Source organism: Cherax quadricarinatus, chromosome 88, assembly GCF_038502225.1.
Source record: "Cherax quadricarinatus isolate ZL_2023a chromosome 88, ASM3850222v1, whole genome shotgun sequence".
Classification (NCBI taxonomy): domain Eukaryota; kingdom Metazoa; phylum Arthropoda; class Malacostraca; order Decapoda; family Parastacidae; genus Cherax; species Cherax quadricarinatus.
The window spans coordinates 16,233,302-16,250,052 of NC_091379.1; the positions used below are offsets into that span (position 1 = coordinate 16,233,302).

A 16,751-nucleotide genomic window follows, 5' to 3' on the forward strand; every position below is an offset into this window, starting at 1 on the left:
AAAAAAAAACTGATCGTTTTTTTGGAATAAAATGCCGACTTTGAGGTGTATTTTCGTATAGTATTTATAGTTGTATTCGCGTTTTCATGGTCTTAAGTGATAAAATGGAAAACATATTACAGAAATAGAGATGATTTTCATTACTATGATCATGAAAACGACCTTGAAACTGAGCTCAAAATAGCGGAAATGCTCGATTTTTACCAACGTTCAGGAGTAAATAAATCACACCACACGTCCAATACACGTCAACTGGGGAGTCTAATATTCTTTCACTAGTGTACTGATATTATTTATACCATTTTTACAATAATGCAGTAGTCTGCATAACAGTAAATTTTGTATTTTTTTCTATGAATAAAAAATCAAAATAGAAAGCAATAATAATATAAGAGGGGCCTAGAGATGTGACTAATGAACAGAGTATATGTTATTTTAGTGCCACAAATGTCTACCTTGTTTATTCTGGACCCTATTTTGAAATTGGCATCTTTTTTAGTTTGCGTGAAATTGGCCAAATTGCCAATTTCTGACCACCATATTGGGTAGTCCAAATTAGTAAATGGGAGGTTTCTTGTACTCAGCTGATAGATAAAATGGAGTTCTAAAGAAATAGTTATGAGTTTGGTCAACTGGAACAATGGAATTGGCTGAAAATAGGGCTCAAAGTAGGCAAAATCGCCGATACGCATATGTCGCCGAGACCGCTAACTTCGCGGGAGCATAATTCCATGAGTTTTCGACCAAATTTCGAACTTTTGGTGTCATTACCATCGGGAAAAGATTCTCTAATATTTCATAAGAAAAAATATTTTTTTTTTTTTTCAAAAATTGAGCGACATAGAATGACAGTTTCAGAAAGGGGCCTGAAACAGTCAAAGGGTTAAAAACTGTAGTGTAAAGCACCCTTCTGGCAAGACAGTGGTGGAGTGAATGATGGTGAAGGTTTTTCTTTTTTGGGCCACCCTGCCTTGGTGGGAATTGGCCAGTGTGTTAATAATAAAAAAAATATTCTTGTTCTTGTTTATTTCCTCTTGTCTCCATGGGGAAGTGGAACAGAAGTCTTCCTCCGTAAGCCATGTGTGTTGTAAGAGGCGACTAAAACGCCAGGAGCAAGGGGCTAGTAACCCTTCTCCTGTATACATTACGTACTAAAGTTAAAAAGAGAAACTTTTGTTTTTCTTTTTGGGCCACCCTGCCTCGGTGGAATACGGCCAGTTTGTTGAAAGAAGAAGAACACCGATTCATTTAGCTTCTCATTCTTAGTGAAAGGAGGATGAGCCTACTATATTTCTTATATTCAATAACCCACCTGTAAATCCAATGAGCCTACTCCCACTGGTTTTCAATTTCAGTGTCTCACACAAAAAAGACACTGGACATGAAGCCCACTAAATTTTTTTTTTTTGACATTCATAGGAAAGAATGACCAGAAATAAAAACCCATTTGGGCAAGGTAAATCCAACGAGCCCAGTCCAACAGAAATGGACACACAGAAAATGAAGTTGGGCTGCTGTGACAAAGTTGGAACTGGGAGTAAACAAAGGGGAGGGAAGGAATAGTAGTAAGGAAACATGTATTCCCAAGTTCTAAACAAATGCACTTTATTATTATTTCTTTTTATTATCACACTGGCCGATTCCCACCAAGGCAGAGTGGCCCGAAAAAAGAAAAACTTTCACCATCATTCACTCCATCACTGTCTTGCCAGAAGGGTGCTTTACACTACAGTTTTTAAACTGCAACATTAACACCCCTCCTTCAGAGTGCAGGCACTGTACTTCCCATCTCCAGGACTCAAGTCCGGCCTGCCGGTTTCCCTGAACCCCTTCATAAATGTTACTTTGCTCACACTCCAACAGCACGTCAAGTATTAAAAACCATTTGTCTCCATTCACCCCTATCAAACACGCTCATGCATGCACTTTAGTCCTTACAAAAACAAGCTGACAGAATGGTGATGGAGGGAGGGATAAGAGAAGAGGATTATGACTGAATAATTTTATTGTTTTCTTCTCATATGTTTATTAACTGCAATTATTTTTGTTACTTCATCTGGCCATTTGATGCCTATCTGGTATTCTCATAATTTTTTATAAACATAAGTAAAGAAATGTAGAATGTTTTCCTCGATTACATATTGTTTAACCCTATCATTGTCGGTCATGCAGATCTATATCAGCGGGATCAGGGTGGGTGCTGCACAAATATTCATAATTCACAGTGCCCTAAAATTTAGTGCAAGTAGCAAATTTTTATTTTTGGCATCATTATCCTTGGAAATATATTCTCTACTAATTTAATCCCTAAACGGTCCAAACGTATATATACGTTCTTACACACAGCGCCCCAAATGTATATATACGTTTAAATTTTCTTGCTTCCAAATTTGGCACGATTGCCCTGAGATGCCTGGTCAGCACAGAATGAGTCTTAACACTCGGTGTGCACCATATTAAAAAAATCTGGGACCACTTAGTACCTTGTGCATTTTTTTTCTAAATAAAAAAAACTATTTTTTTTTTGTCAAAATATTCGGGGTGCTGCACAAGTGAATGTATATATACGTTTGGACTGTTTAAGGGTTAAATAATTTTTTTTTCTAAAAAAAAAAAAAAAAAAAAAAAAAAAAAAAAAAAAAAAAAGGTAACACAGAAAGTGCTGTCAATTAGGGGGTTGGCAACAGTGGAAGGGTTAAGGTTTATGACTGAATTTTGTAGATGTATGACACTGTTGCTACAGTAAGGCTTCAATATAATGGATCCCTATGTAATGAATTTTGGTTATAACAAGCAACATATTTGGTTAGACAAATGCTTAATGCTTTGAGATTTTATGTCAGCAGTAATGTGTACCTGGTAGACTCCTATACAATAAACCCAAAATGCATCCATACTAGTGGCTTTCTTTTGAGCTTAATGTTTGATTACATGTAAACTACATTATTTTAGTACCACATAAAGAAATAAAAATTTGTATTCGTATTGCATCGGGCATTTCAGTACAATGGATTTTCATTTCAACAGACACCCCCTCCCCTCACCCTACTACTCGGTTATACAGAGATTTCACAGTTAAACTATACGTAAATTAGCTCAAAATGGAATCCTTCTAAATGCTTTGCTTTCGTCTTCATTTTCTGTCTTATAAACATAAGATGGCGGGTAAATGTTATAAACTTCTACTTACGTTCATTATGCACTAGCCTTTAGTTTTCTGTGTTTCTTCATAGTTCTTTGCCCTGAAAAAATTAGTTTTGAATTTAGGAGGCCTGGTTTGAGAACAGGTGGTGGGAAAATGGTTCACAGAACATTGAGAGAGAATTGGTACAATGTCTTGAAGACTGATAAGCTACTTTCTGTGAAAGGTTCTATTAAACGGAGTTAGGAAATGCTATCTGTCTGATTTTTGCTGTAGAGGAGGGCCCTACATATATAGCACCCTCTTGCTGGTACTCCATGTTTTCATTGGCTTTCAATTGAGCCTTTCATTATGTTCAGTGATTTTACTGCTCTTCCGCTGTTTTCGCCATTTTCGTGCAAGTTACATAGGTGAAGGCCAACTGGTTCCATATTTTAAGGAAAGAAGTGTATGCACTTTGTATTTACTTTACTTTTTTATCAATTTTTTTTATGCTTAGCTGTATTGAGTATTTAATATATGATAGTGTAAATATGTTATCAGGCATTTTAGATGCATTCAGTAATGAAAAACTGCTCTTTCCACCCGCTGGCGATTTTGCTTACTGTATGGGAGTAGGAACCTAAGATCTGTACAAATGGGGCCCTCCTCTATAACACCCATTAAATTGACTTCAAACCAGTTTTTACGCATTATAATCACTTGTTATTTCTCTATTGTGCAGGCTCACTAGTTCATCCTTATGTGTCAACATTATATGCAGCTCAGGCTCACTAGTTCATCCCTGTGTGTCAACATTATATACAGCTCAGGCTCCCAGCATCATTCAATCAGCAGCTGGCAAAAGGTGGTAAATGCAGCAATTCAATTTTGTGGTCTGGTTCCATGCAAAATATTAGTAGAAATCCAAGCACCAGACCATCAACCAGGTGGACTGGTTTGTGACCAAGCCATGGTGGCACTGATCCCCAGAACCATCTACAGGAAGTATAGTACTACATGCAGTTTAATTTTATACTGAAGTGACATGCTCAGCAGTCATCTATACATACCAGTCCTCTGAGTATTGTGCTCCTCCTAAGAAACCAAACTTGTCTGGCACTGTGGAGACTTCCGACGCGGCCGCCACACTGCTGGCCACTGACTCAGAGTCGGACCAATCGCGGGTTGCCATGACAGAATCTGTAGGAATAAGCTGAGATTAACTGGTGCAAATACAAAGATATGGATGGCTTAATTGTGAGCTGAGGGTTATTCTGGCAATTTTAGGTGTCTGTTTCTTACATTGATGCAAGAGATCATTGAATAGGACTGAAAAACAAATTGTGTTTTTGTCATTAACTTACAACAAAGTTGTGTTCTTGTTGCTTCAGCTTATGAACAAGTTGTGTTCCTGTTCTTTTAACTTACAAACAATTTTGTTCCTACTATCTAATTTAAAAATTGTGCTGTTTCAGCTTGTAAACAAGTTATGTTCCTGTTCTTTTAACTTACAAACAATTTTGTTCCTACTATCTAACTTAAAAATTGTGTTGTTTCAGCTTGTAAACAAGTTATGTTCCTGTTCTTTTAACTTACAAACAATTTTGTTCCTACTATCTAATTTAAAAATTGTGCTGTTTCAGCTTGTAAACAAGTTATGTTCCTGTTCTTTTAACTTACAAACAATTTTGTTCCTACTATCTAATTTAAAAATTGTGTTGTTTCAGCTTGTAAACAAGTTATGTTCCTGTTGTTTCAACTTACAAACAGAGAATAAACATGGAGACAGCAGCAGCATTATTTGACTGATGAAGCCCACAGTGTAGGTGAAACATTTCAACAGAGATACTCAACTACTGCACATGTCTTACTCATCTACTTGTTAATACTGTCAAACCATTTTTATAATTATTCCATGTATTTGTTTTGTATGGAAAACAAGAATGCAATAAGATTGTTTTGTCTATCTTTGTGCCATGAGTGTAGGTAACTTGTAATAATTCAATGGTGGGCACAAAAGAAAGCCAACATAGTACGCAACACATTTTGGGCAAAGTAATCCAAATGTTAATGAGATTTAGACAGACTATAAGTAGGATTTCTTATGCAGTTAACTCCAACCATATACATGTATACAACTAGAAAGGCACCTACAAACAAGTGCTTTGTAAGTGTGGATGCCTGTAACTTTCTATGTTTGTTAATTGGGTGCCCTCCTGTATATTCATTTAAAAAGCAGAGTATTTAAACTGTATGCAACATTCTGTAGCATAACATATCCATGGCATATCCAGATTAATAAGTTGGAAAACTGCACATAATGTGACTTTCAATGACCTCTTAAGATAATTACTTATTAAATCAGTGAAAATGAAAAACAATATCATCTTACAACAAATGAAATATATATTACATACAACTCAATATAAAAATAGCATAATATATATAATGTTCAATAGTGAGTGGCAGGTGCATCGTTATGTAGTGAGTACCCAGCTACTGGCCTCTACTGTAGCAATTTTTATCAGTAATAACCATTTTTTATATACATCATGCATAGGATAAAAAAAAAAGCACAGTATGATATATACAGACTGTACTGTACAACTTGATGCAATAAATGCTGTATACAAAGGTCAGCTTCATGTTATTAAAGTGACCCCAGTAATGGAATGGAATTCATAGATAGCATATTACAAAGTGTCATTGTATATTTGATAAGCTGATCATATACTGTATTTACATGATAATCTTACGTTCTGCAACAAATATAATTTCACAACATGTAAGTCAGCTCTCTTACAAGGCTCATCTATACAGTGCAATTTTTTGTAGATGCAAATGAAAAAATAAAAAAAAAAAAATCGAATAGGATGTAAAGGCCTTTCACGCACGCACAATTCAATTTCAGATGGACTCTTTTTCAATTGCATTTACAAATAACTGCACTATATAGAGGAACTTTATAAGACAGCTGATGGTATCCAAATACCCAACAGTTAACATAAGGACATTGACCTTCATATGCACATACACAGGTGGGTCCTGAATGCCGTGACTGATACCTCACACAGTGATAAATTTCTAAAATAGGAAGAGAGAAGACCTGAACCTCACAACACTTAGACATGTGAAGCAACAGAGGGGACATGCTCACAAGACTGAAAATACCTATATGAATAACAAAATAAAACAGTAGAAAACTAACTGCACAAAAACACTCGAGCACATGTATGCATTTATATACGGACACATCTTCAGAAGTACTAGTAGTTCCTCCAGAGATGTATGTATATAAACAAAAGTACCCAAGTGATTCTGCTGTTGAATTGTTTTCTCTGTAGTATTTTTCCATAATTGTAGTTATGGATCAAGTAATGTCTTCCCACTCAGAAATGTTAATAAAACTGCTGTTTGAATGGGGAGGGACTAGGATAAGTTGATACATATGGAGGGCTAGATATATTTCAGTCACTATACGACTCAAAGAGTCATTCTGCACCCCAGATAACCCCAACCCTTTCAACATTCTTTGAGCCTTAAATAAACACCCATAAGAGGCAAGAAGTGTAGCTAAACAACCTTAAGAAATAAGAAGCAGTAACTAAATAACCTTAACCCTTTCACTGTTCATCACATAGATCTACATCACTCTAGCCAAGACCCTTCAAGTAGATCTATGTCATGAGCTCAGCTCACTCAGATAAACTGTATGCAGTAAATCTTGGTTTAAATATAAGAGAATGAGTGTGTGCAGTGAGTGTGCACAGTATAAAAAAAAATTCCATCCACCAGATAACATCTGTTCCTTCCTCCAGGAAGAGAGTTTAGAGTAAGTATTAAGTTCATTAAGACATACAGTTTTATCATGACCAATTTCTAGGTGGGAGGGGGTGGACTGCCTCATCTTAAATGTTAGTTCCTGATGTGATGTTGGTATATCTCAGTAATTAACCTGTAAACGGTTCAAGCAGATCTACGTTCACATGTGTAGTGCTACAAAAGTAGATCTACGCTTTTTTTATATATTTTCAAATATAACAAAAAAAAAAGTAGATCAAAGTTTTTTTACACATTTTCAAGTGTAAAAAAACAAAAAGAAGATCTACATTTTTTACATACTTTCAAATGTTGAAAAAACGTATATATACGTTTGGACCGTTTACGGGTTAATAAGCTTTACATGCAGTGGGTTAGTGGATATTCCAGCTGGAAATAATTGGACAAAACAATATTTTTGTTTTCAACACACCGGCCGTATCCCACCAAGGCAGGGTGGCCCAAAAAGAAAAACAAAAGTTTTTCTTTTTAAATTTAGTAATTTGGACAGGAGAAGGGGTTACTAGCCCCTTGCTCCCGGCATTTTAGTCGCCTCTCACAACACGCATGGCTGACAGAGGAAGAATTCTGTTCCACTTCCCCACAGAGATAAGAGGAAATAAACAAGAACAAGCACCAGTAAGAAAATAGAAGAAAACCCAGAGGGGTGTGTATATATACACATACAGTGGTCCCTCGTTTTTCGTAATTAATCCGTTCCTGGAGCCGTTACTATAAACGAAATTTACGATTTACGAATCAATTTTCCCCATAAGAAATAATGTAAATACAATTAATCCGTTCCTGACACCCAGAAGTATTAAAACAAAAAAAATTTTAACATGAAATATACATGTAGTACATAAACAATACAATGGGAAATGATGAATGAAACATTAACAGCATAACACTTACCTTTATTGGAGATTCTTCTTAGTGTATGGGAGACTGGAGGAGGAGAGAGAGTGGATTGTTTATAGTTTGGAAGGGGAATCCCCTTCCATCAACACCTCAGATACCATTTGCTTTTCTGGGGTTGCTTCTCTTCTCTGTTTCTTAATGCCACTAGGACCACCTTGAGAGTCACTGGAGTCCTGTCTCACAAAATAACTGTGGAGAGAGCTCTGTTTCTGGCATCTCTTTAACACTTCCCTAAAATGGCCCAAGACTTTGTCACTGTACATGTTGCCAACCTGGCTTGCAACAACCTTGTTAGGGTGATGTTTCTCCATAAAGCTTTCCATCTTACCCCACATAGTAAAAATCTCTTTAATTTCTGAAGAAGGCACCTTCTTCCATCTCTCTTCCTCCTCTGTAGCAAGATTCTGAGCTGCGATGTGTTGCTCTTCCTGCTGAAGCTCTTGCAGCTCCTCAGTGGTGAGCTCTTCATTGTGGTCTTCCACCAATTCTTCCACATCCTCCAAACTCACATCCAACCCCATGGAACTCCCAAGTGCCACAATTGATTTTACAACAGACATAGGCTCATTAGGGTCAGTCCCAAATCCTTCAAAATCCCTCTTGTCGACACAATCTGGCCACAATTTTCTCCAGGCAGAGTTCAAAGTCCTGGTAGTCACTCCCTCCCAAGCCATACCTATAAGGGTTATGCAGTGGAGGATGCTGAAGTGTTCTCTCCAAAATTCCCTTAGGGTCAAGTGAGTGTCTGTGGTCACAGTCAAGCACCTGTGAAACATTGCTTTTGTGTAGAGTTTTTTAAAGTTTGCAATAACCTGCTGGTCCATGGGTTGGAGGAGAGGAGTGGTATTCGGGGGCAAGAACTTTACTGTGATGAACCCAAACTCCTCGAAAATTAGGTCATCCAAGTTTGGAGGATGAGCAGGTGCATTGTCCATTACTAGCAGGCACTTGAGATCCAATTTCTTTTCCAAGAGATACTCCTTCACACTAGGGCCAAACACTTCATTGAACCACTCGACGAAAATTTCCCTCGTGACCCATGCCTTACTATTAGATTTCGAAAACACACACAATTTACTCTTCATAACATTGTTTTTCCTGAACACTCTGGGATTTTCAGAATGGTACACTAGTAATGGCTTCACTTTGAAATCCCCACTAGCATTAGCACAGAACATTAGCGTCAGCCTGTCTTTCATAGGCTTGTGTCCTGGCACTGCCTTTTCCTCTTGTGTAATGAAGGTCCTCTTTGGCATTTTCTTCCAAAAGAGGCCTGTTTCGTCACAATTGAACACTTGTTCAGGTTTCAGTCCTTCAGCCTCTATGTACTCCTGGAATTCATGCACATATTTTTCAGCCGCCTTGTGGTCCGAACTGGCAGCCTCACCATGCCTTATCACACTGTGTATGCCAGTACAGTTCTTAAATCTCTCAAACCAGCCTTTGCTGGCCTTAAATTCACTCACTTCACCACTATTTGCAGGCAATTTCTTTACCAAATCTTCATGCAACTGCCTAGCCTTTTCACAAATAATCGAAGTCATAAGAGTATCTCCTGCTAATTGTTTCTCATTTGTCCACACCAATAATAACTTCTCAACCTCTTCCAGTACTGGTGATCTCATTTTTGTCAGCATAGTTACTCCCTTTACAACAACAGCATCCTTTATTTCCTTTTTCTTGGCCACTACGGAACATAAGGTTGTGTAGGGTTTCTTATACATCCTGGACAGTTTGGCCACACTTGTACCACTTTCATATTGTTCAATGATGGTTTTCTTAAATTCAGTCATATTTCTCACCTTCTTTACCACAGGCTTGGCACTAGGAGCTTTCTTTGGAGCCACGGTAGCTTATTTAGTACTTGCAAGCACTAAAATAAATGGAATATTATGAAATATTTCGCTGGAGCACGTGAGGGGACCTTCGCTCACTGGTAAACAATGCCAAACTGGCTGCCGCCCCGGCTCACGCCGTGGGTACGCGTCCCGGACGAACTACGACTCGCGAGTCAACCTATGAAAAGCAAGTCCATGTTCATACGAAAATACCCCTATGATTGGCGAATTTTACGATTGCCGGGAACTATGAAAAGCAGGGGACCACTGTATGCTTGTATACACATATGTGTAGTGTGACTTAAGTGTAAGAAGAAGTAGCAAGACATACCTGAAATCTTGCATGTTTATGAGACAGACAAAAGACAGCAGCACTGCAACCATCATATAAAACAATTACAGGCTTTCGTTTTACACTCACTCGGCAGGACGGTAGTACCTCCCTGGGCGGTTGCTGTCTACCAACCTACTACCAACAAAACAATATACCTTTTCTTTCAACACACCAGCCGTATCCCACCGAGGCGGGGTGGCCCAAAAGGAAAAACGAAAGTTTCTCCTTTTACATTTAGTATTATATACAGGAGAAGAGATTACTAGCCCCTTGCTCCCAGCATTTTAGTCGCCTCCTACAACACGCATGGCTTACGGAGGAACAATTCTGTTCCACTTCCCCATGGAGGTAAGAGAAAATAAACAAGAACAAGAACTAGTAAGAAAATAGCAGAAAACCCAGAGGGGTGTGTATATATATGTTTGTACATGTACGTGTAGTGCGACCTAGGTGTAAGTAGAAGTAGCAAGACGTACCTGAAACCTTGCATGTTTATGAGACAGAAAAATGGACACCAGTAATCCTACCATCATGTAAAACAATTACAGGCTTTCAGTTTACATTCACTTGGCAGGATGGTAGGACCTCCCTGGGCAGCTGCTGTCTACCAACCTACTACCTATAAGGTAGTAGGTTGGTATTAATATTAATATAAAACTTACCATTCCTTAATTGTAGGAAGCGGCAACAATATTTATTGTTTACATGTTAATATGGAATGAGGGACTGTTAATGTGGAAGAAGTGGTGTGTGTGTGTGTGTGTGTATGCATAATGTGGAATGAGGCAGTATTAATGTGGAAGATGTGGTGTGTGTGGATCACTGATCCACCACAGCATCCCTCCTCAAGCCCCACTCTAGTGGACTGTGGCAAAATTAATGTAGAGTGACATGGCCTTGCTAGCATCTCTCTTATCTTAAACAGAGAGTGTTTAATTCATTTAGGAACACTGGTTAAGTGTTTGCTATTAATCCTCAAATGGATATTCTGAATGCGTTTATTTATAACCTGTGACATGTACAGTTTAGTATGAATGTATGTATGTACGTATATATGAACAATTATCTGGAGCCTCTATTCTCATGCCGTCTAATGGATTGGTGGAAATACATTAATAAACAGTATTTCTTTGAGAATTTTACTCATTTCTTTATCATCTTTGTGTATGTACCTCATCTACATAAGTTGGGGCCAGTACTACTAGAATTTTTTATTTAGATTTTGCAAAGGTGAAGAAATGTTTTGTTTCTACGTATCTCTTACACAGCATTTAGTTGATGAAAAATTTCTTCTGTCTCATATTAGTGCTCTAGTGTTCTCTCTATCCTAAATCATATCTTCATATAAGGTTCTTTCATATGTTCTCTCATTTTACCGATAGAACAGCTTAACAATTCTTTTTTATTAACCTTTAACCCTTAAATGGTCCAAACGTATATATACGTTTTTTCAACATCTGAACGTTTTTTCAACATCTGAAAGTATGTAAAAAAATGTAGATCTTCTTTTTTGTTTTACATTTGAAAACGTGTAAAAAAACTTTTATCTACATTTTTTTTTGTTACATTTGAAAATATGTAAAAAAAAGTAGATCTACCAATATTGCAAACCAGAAATACCGCAGGAAATAGCAAACAAGAGGACTCCAATAGCAATAGTGAGGATAAATTACCAAAAACAACTGGTGGGAGCTCCATTGTTGGTGCTAAGGAGGATAGGAATAAGACAGGGAAACATGCACCAACAGGGAATACAGTCACAGAAACCCAAGGCAAACGGAAACCAAGCCTGTGCACATACTATGCACTTGGTATCTGCTGGCATGGGAAATCTGGAAAAACAGATGGGACATGCAACTATGACCACCCTAGAAAATGTCATGCCCATATGACAACAGGAAAATGCAAACTCCCTTCCTGTAAGCTTTTTCACCCTGAAATGTGTACCTCTTCAGTACAGGAAAGACTGTGCTATAACTTAAATTGCCAGGCATACCATCTAAAGGGGACAAAAAGATACAAAACATCCAGGCCATGGGAAAACCTGGGTAGCCACAGCCACTCAAGAGGGAGAGGTTTTTTAGTGCCAGGAAGGAAAAAAAACTGGCAGGAAATGGCAGAAATCGTACACCAAATCCAGTCATTCCTGGAGTGGAACCACAGTCGATGGCCTCCACTCCAAACCAACAGATACAGATACTAATGCCGGAAAAAAAATCCCCCCCCAGTACCAACAATACCACCAGTCCGATAACATTCTTCTTTGCAAATATACAGGGTCTAAAGCCAGCAATAAACAACAAAATACCTTTCATCCGTGGACTGCTTGCAGAGGCAAAGGCAATGTTCGCGGCTTTCACTGAGACCCACATAAAGGATCACTTGGACAACGAAATATGGATCCCAGGTTACAACCTATACAGATGTGACAGAGTGAACAGGCAAAAGGGGGGGGTTGGCCTGTACATTGCAGAGTCACTTGTTTGCACAGAACTGCTTAATGCCTCAAATGACGTAGTGGAAGTTTTAGCAGTAAAGGTCGAGAACCAAAACCTAGTCATTGTGGTAGTCTACAAGCCTCCGGATGCAACATCCCAGCAATTCCAGGAACAGCTGTTAAAAATTGACCACTGTCTGGAAAATCTTCCAGCTCCTGCACCCAACATCTTGCTCCTGGGGGATTTCAACTTAAGGCACCTAAAATGGAGGAATATAGCAAATAATATTGTTGCAGTAATAACACCAGGAGGCAGCTCTGATGAAAACTCACACTCACACGAGCTTTTAAATCTCTGCACAAAATTCAATTTAAACCAGCAAATAATAGAGCCTACTAGACTGGAGAATACACTAGACCTCATCTTCACTAACAATGATGATCTGATAAGAAATGTCACCATATCAAAAACAATATACTCAGATCACAACATAATTGAGGTTCAGACATGTATGCGTGGAGCCTCAGACCGACAAAATGAGACTAGTCACGAGGGAGCATTCACCAAATTCAACTTCAATAACAAAAACATAAAGTGGGACCAAGTAAACCAAGTCCTAACCGATATAAGCTGGGAAGATATACTAAGCAACACAGACCCAAACTTATGCCTAGAACAGATTAACTCGGTGGCACTCGATGTATGCACAAGGCTTATTCCTCTAAGAAAAAGGAGGAGTAGATGTAAAATAGAAAGAGACAGGCGCTCCCTTTACAGGCGACGGAAAAGAATAACAGAGCGGCTAAAAGAGGTCAATATATCAGAAATGCGCAGGGAGACACTGGTCAGAGAAATAGCAAGCATCGAACTTAAGCTAAAAGAATCCTTTAGGAGTCAGGAATCGCGGGAAGAACTAAAAGCCATAAATGAAATCGAAAGAAACCCAAAGTATTTCTTCTCCTATGCCAAATCAAAATCGAGAACAACGTCCAGTATTGGGCCCCTACTTAAACAAGATGGGTCCTACACAGATGACAGCAAGGAAATGAGTGAGCTACTCAAGTCCCAATATGACTCAGTTTTTAGCAAGCCGCTAACCAGACTGAGAGTCGAAGATCAAAATGAATTTTTTATGAGAGAGCCACAAAATTTGATTAACACAAGCCTATCCGATGTTATCCTGACGCCAAATGACTTCGAACAGGCGATAAATGACATGCCCATGCACTCTGCCCCAGGGCCAGACTCATGGAACTCTGTGTTCATCAAGAACTGCAAGAAGCCCCTATCACGAGCCTTTTCCATCCTATGGAGAGGGAGCATGGACACGGGGGTCGTCCCTCAGTTACTAAAAACAACAGACATAGCCCCACTCCACAAAGGGGGCAGTAAAGCAACAGCAAAGAACTACAGACCAATAGCACTAACATCCCATATCATAAAAATCTTTGAAAGGGTCCTAAGAAGCAAGATCACCACCCATCTAGAAACCCATCAGTTACACAACCCAGGGCAACATGGGTTTAGAACAGGTCGCTCCTGTCTGTCTCAACTACTGGATCACTACGACAAGGTCCTAAATGCACTAGAAGACAAAAAGAATGCAGATGTAATATATACAGACTTTGCAAAAGCCTTCGACAAGTGTGACCATGGCGTAATAGCGCACAAAATGCGCGCTAAAGGAATAACAGGAAAAGTTGGTCGATGGATCTATAATTTCCTCACTAACAGAACACAGAGAGTAGTCGTCAACAGAGTAAAGTCCGAGGCAGCTACGGTGAAAAGCTCTGTTCCACAAGGCACAGTACTAGCTCCCATCTTGTTCCTCATCCTCATATCCGACATAGACAAGGATGTCAGCCACAGCACCGTGTCTTCCTTTGCAGATGACACCCGAATCTGCATGACAGTGTCTTCCATTGCAGACACTGCAAGGCTCCAGGCGGACATCAACCAAATCTTTCAGTGGGCTGCAGAAAACAATATGAAGTTCAACGATGAGAAATTTCAATTACTCAGTTATGGTAAACATGAGGAAATTAAATCTTCATCAGAGTACAAAACAAATTCTGGCCACAAAATAGAGCGAAACACCAACGTCAAAGACCTGGGAGTGATTATGTCGGAGGATCTCACCTTCAAGGACCATAACATTGTATCAATCGCATCTGCTAGAAAAATGACAGGATGGATAATGAGAACCTTCAAAACTAGGGAGGCCAAGCCCATGATGACACTCTTCAGGTCACTTGTTCTATCTAGGCTGGAATATTGCTGCACTCTAACAGCACCTTTCAAGGCAGGTGAAATTGCCGACCTAGAAAATGTACAGAGAACTTTCACGGCGCGCATAACGGAGATAAAACACCTCAATTACTGGGAGCGCTTGAGGTTTCTAAACCTGTATTCCCTGGAACGCAGGAGGGAGAGATACATGATTATATACACCTGGAAAATCCTAGAGGGACTAGTACCGAACTTGCACACGAAAATCACTCACTACGAAAGCAAAAGACTTGGCAGACGATGCACCATCCCCCCAATGAAAAGCAGGGGTGTCACTAGCACGTTAAGAGACCATACAATAAGTGTCAGGGGACCGAGACTGTTCAACTGCCTCCCAGCACACATAAGGGGGATTACCAACAGACCCCTGGCAGTCTTCAAGCTGGCACTGGACAAGCACCTAAAGGCAGTTCCTGATCAGCCGGGCTGTGGCTCGTACGTTGGTTTGCGTGCAGCCAGCAGCAACAGCCTGGTTGATCAGGCGCTGATCCACCAGGAGGCCTGGTCACAGACCGGGCCGCGGGGGCGTTGACCCCCGAAACTCTCTCCAGGTAAACTCCAGGTAAACTTTTGTAGCAATACGAATTTGAACGTCGATTTGTTTGGACCGTTTAAGGGTTAAACTGTCCAAACGTAGATCTACATTTTTATGCGTAGCGCTCCAACCTTGATTTTCTCCATAAGAAAGAATGCAAAAAAAAAAAAAAAAAACGTAGATCTATGTTCGGAGCGCTACGCGAGCGAACATAGATCTACGTTTGGACAGTTTAAGGGTTAATAAGGTCTTCAGTGTTTTCTTTCTGAATGTGATATAATTTGCCTTTATCAACTGAACATGTTTTACATAAACAAAGTAATCTTTTGTACTCAGGGTTTCCAAGTAGTGTCCTGGGGAAATCAGGTCGGTAACCCAGGTTGTGTGTGTGACAGCTTCAAATGCATTTTTTTCTACAAGTCACTACTCTTTGTTATTGAAATTACTAAATATTTCCTCACTCTTACTGTTGCTTTTGGTAATATCTCTGCTGTTGCTTTTGGTGGTATGTATATATGAATAATTACTCAGTTCCATATTTTAACTCTGCTTTTTAGCACCTGATTCTACTATATCATCCGATTATTTAAACAATTCTTTGCAACAAAGCAAGTCTCTCACACAAAGGCCTATGCCAGCCTGTCACTTATTCTCTTATATCTAGATATATTATACAGTAACACATTCAATAAAGAATAAAAGGCACAATACCATGACTGGAACAATACACAAATAACCCGCAAATAGGAGAATGGAACTCAGGATGATATTTCCGTCTGACTTGGACCATGTGTGATGAGTTAACAGTCCAAGTCAGGCCAAAACATTGTCATGAGTTTCCTTCTCCTATGTGTGGGCTATTTGTGTAAGGTTCAATAATATAAAAATAAATAGATCTTTCAATTACTCTACCAGTGAATATAAGCATCGCCCAAGATAGCATCCTGGATCCTCTTCTTTTCCTCCTCCGTATCAGTGACTTAACAAATGCCGCCCAGCATCCCTTATGCTTTGTTAATGACACCACCTTTATCTTATCAAGTACTGATACTCTGATACTAAATACCCTACTTAATAAATGAACTAAAAAAAAAAAACTTACATCTTAATGATAACCAATCTAATCACTCTTAATACAGAAAAAACATTTAATATAAATTTTGGGAATAAATCATGCCCAAATTGTATATTAATGATCCTTAAGTACATAAAACAGGCAAGGAGAAACTCTTAAGCCAACTCATCAGCAACAAGTTAAAATTTAATGCTCATGTCATACACATATCGCAATTGGAATCTATAGCCAGGGGGTCTATGAAGCAATCTTCGCTCATTTGCAGGATAAGAGTTATCATACCACCACCACATCCACCCAGGATGAAACAGATGGCAGTAACTTAACACTCAGGTACCTATTTACTCCTTTATGGGGTCAAATCTGAATGAGGATTAG

The 16,751-nt window shown here is 38.9% G+C and overlaps 1 protein-coding gene across 2 annotated transcripts in view; it reads right to left on the bottom strand.

The window, feature by feature from the left end:
- Window positions 1-16,751, bottom strand: part of LOC128698623 (TBC1 domain family member 10A) — a 283,668-nt gene that overhangs the window by 41,974 nt on the left and 224,943 nt on the right. For both annotated transcript variants that reach the window (XM_070104006.1, XM_053790966.2), the window contains exon 2: window positions 4,195-4,324. In XM_070104006.1, the coding sequence (XP_069960107.1) occupies window positions 4,195-4,316 (122 nt within the window). In that variant the 5' untranslated portion in view covers window positions 4,317-4,324. The remainder of the gene's footprint in view (window positions 1-4,194; window positions 4,325-16,751) is intronic.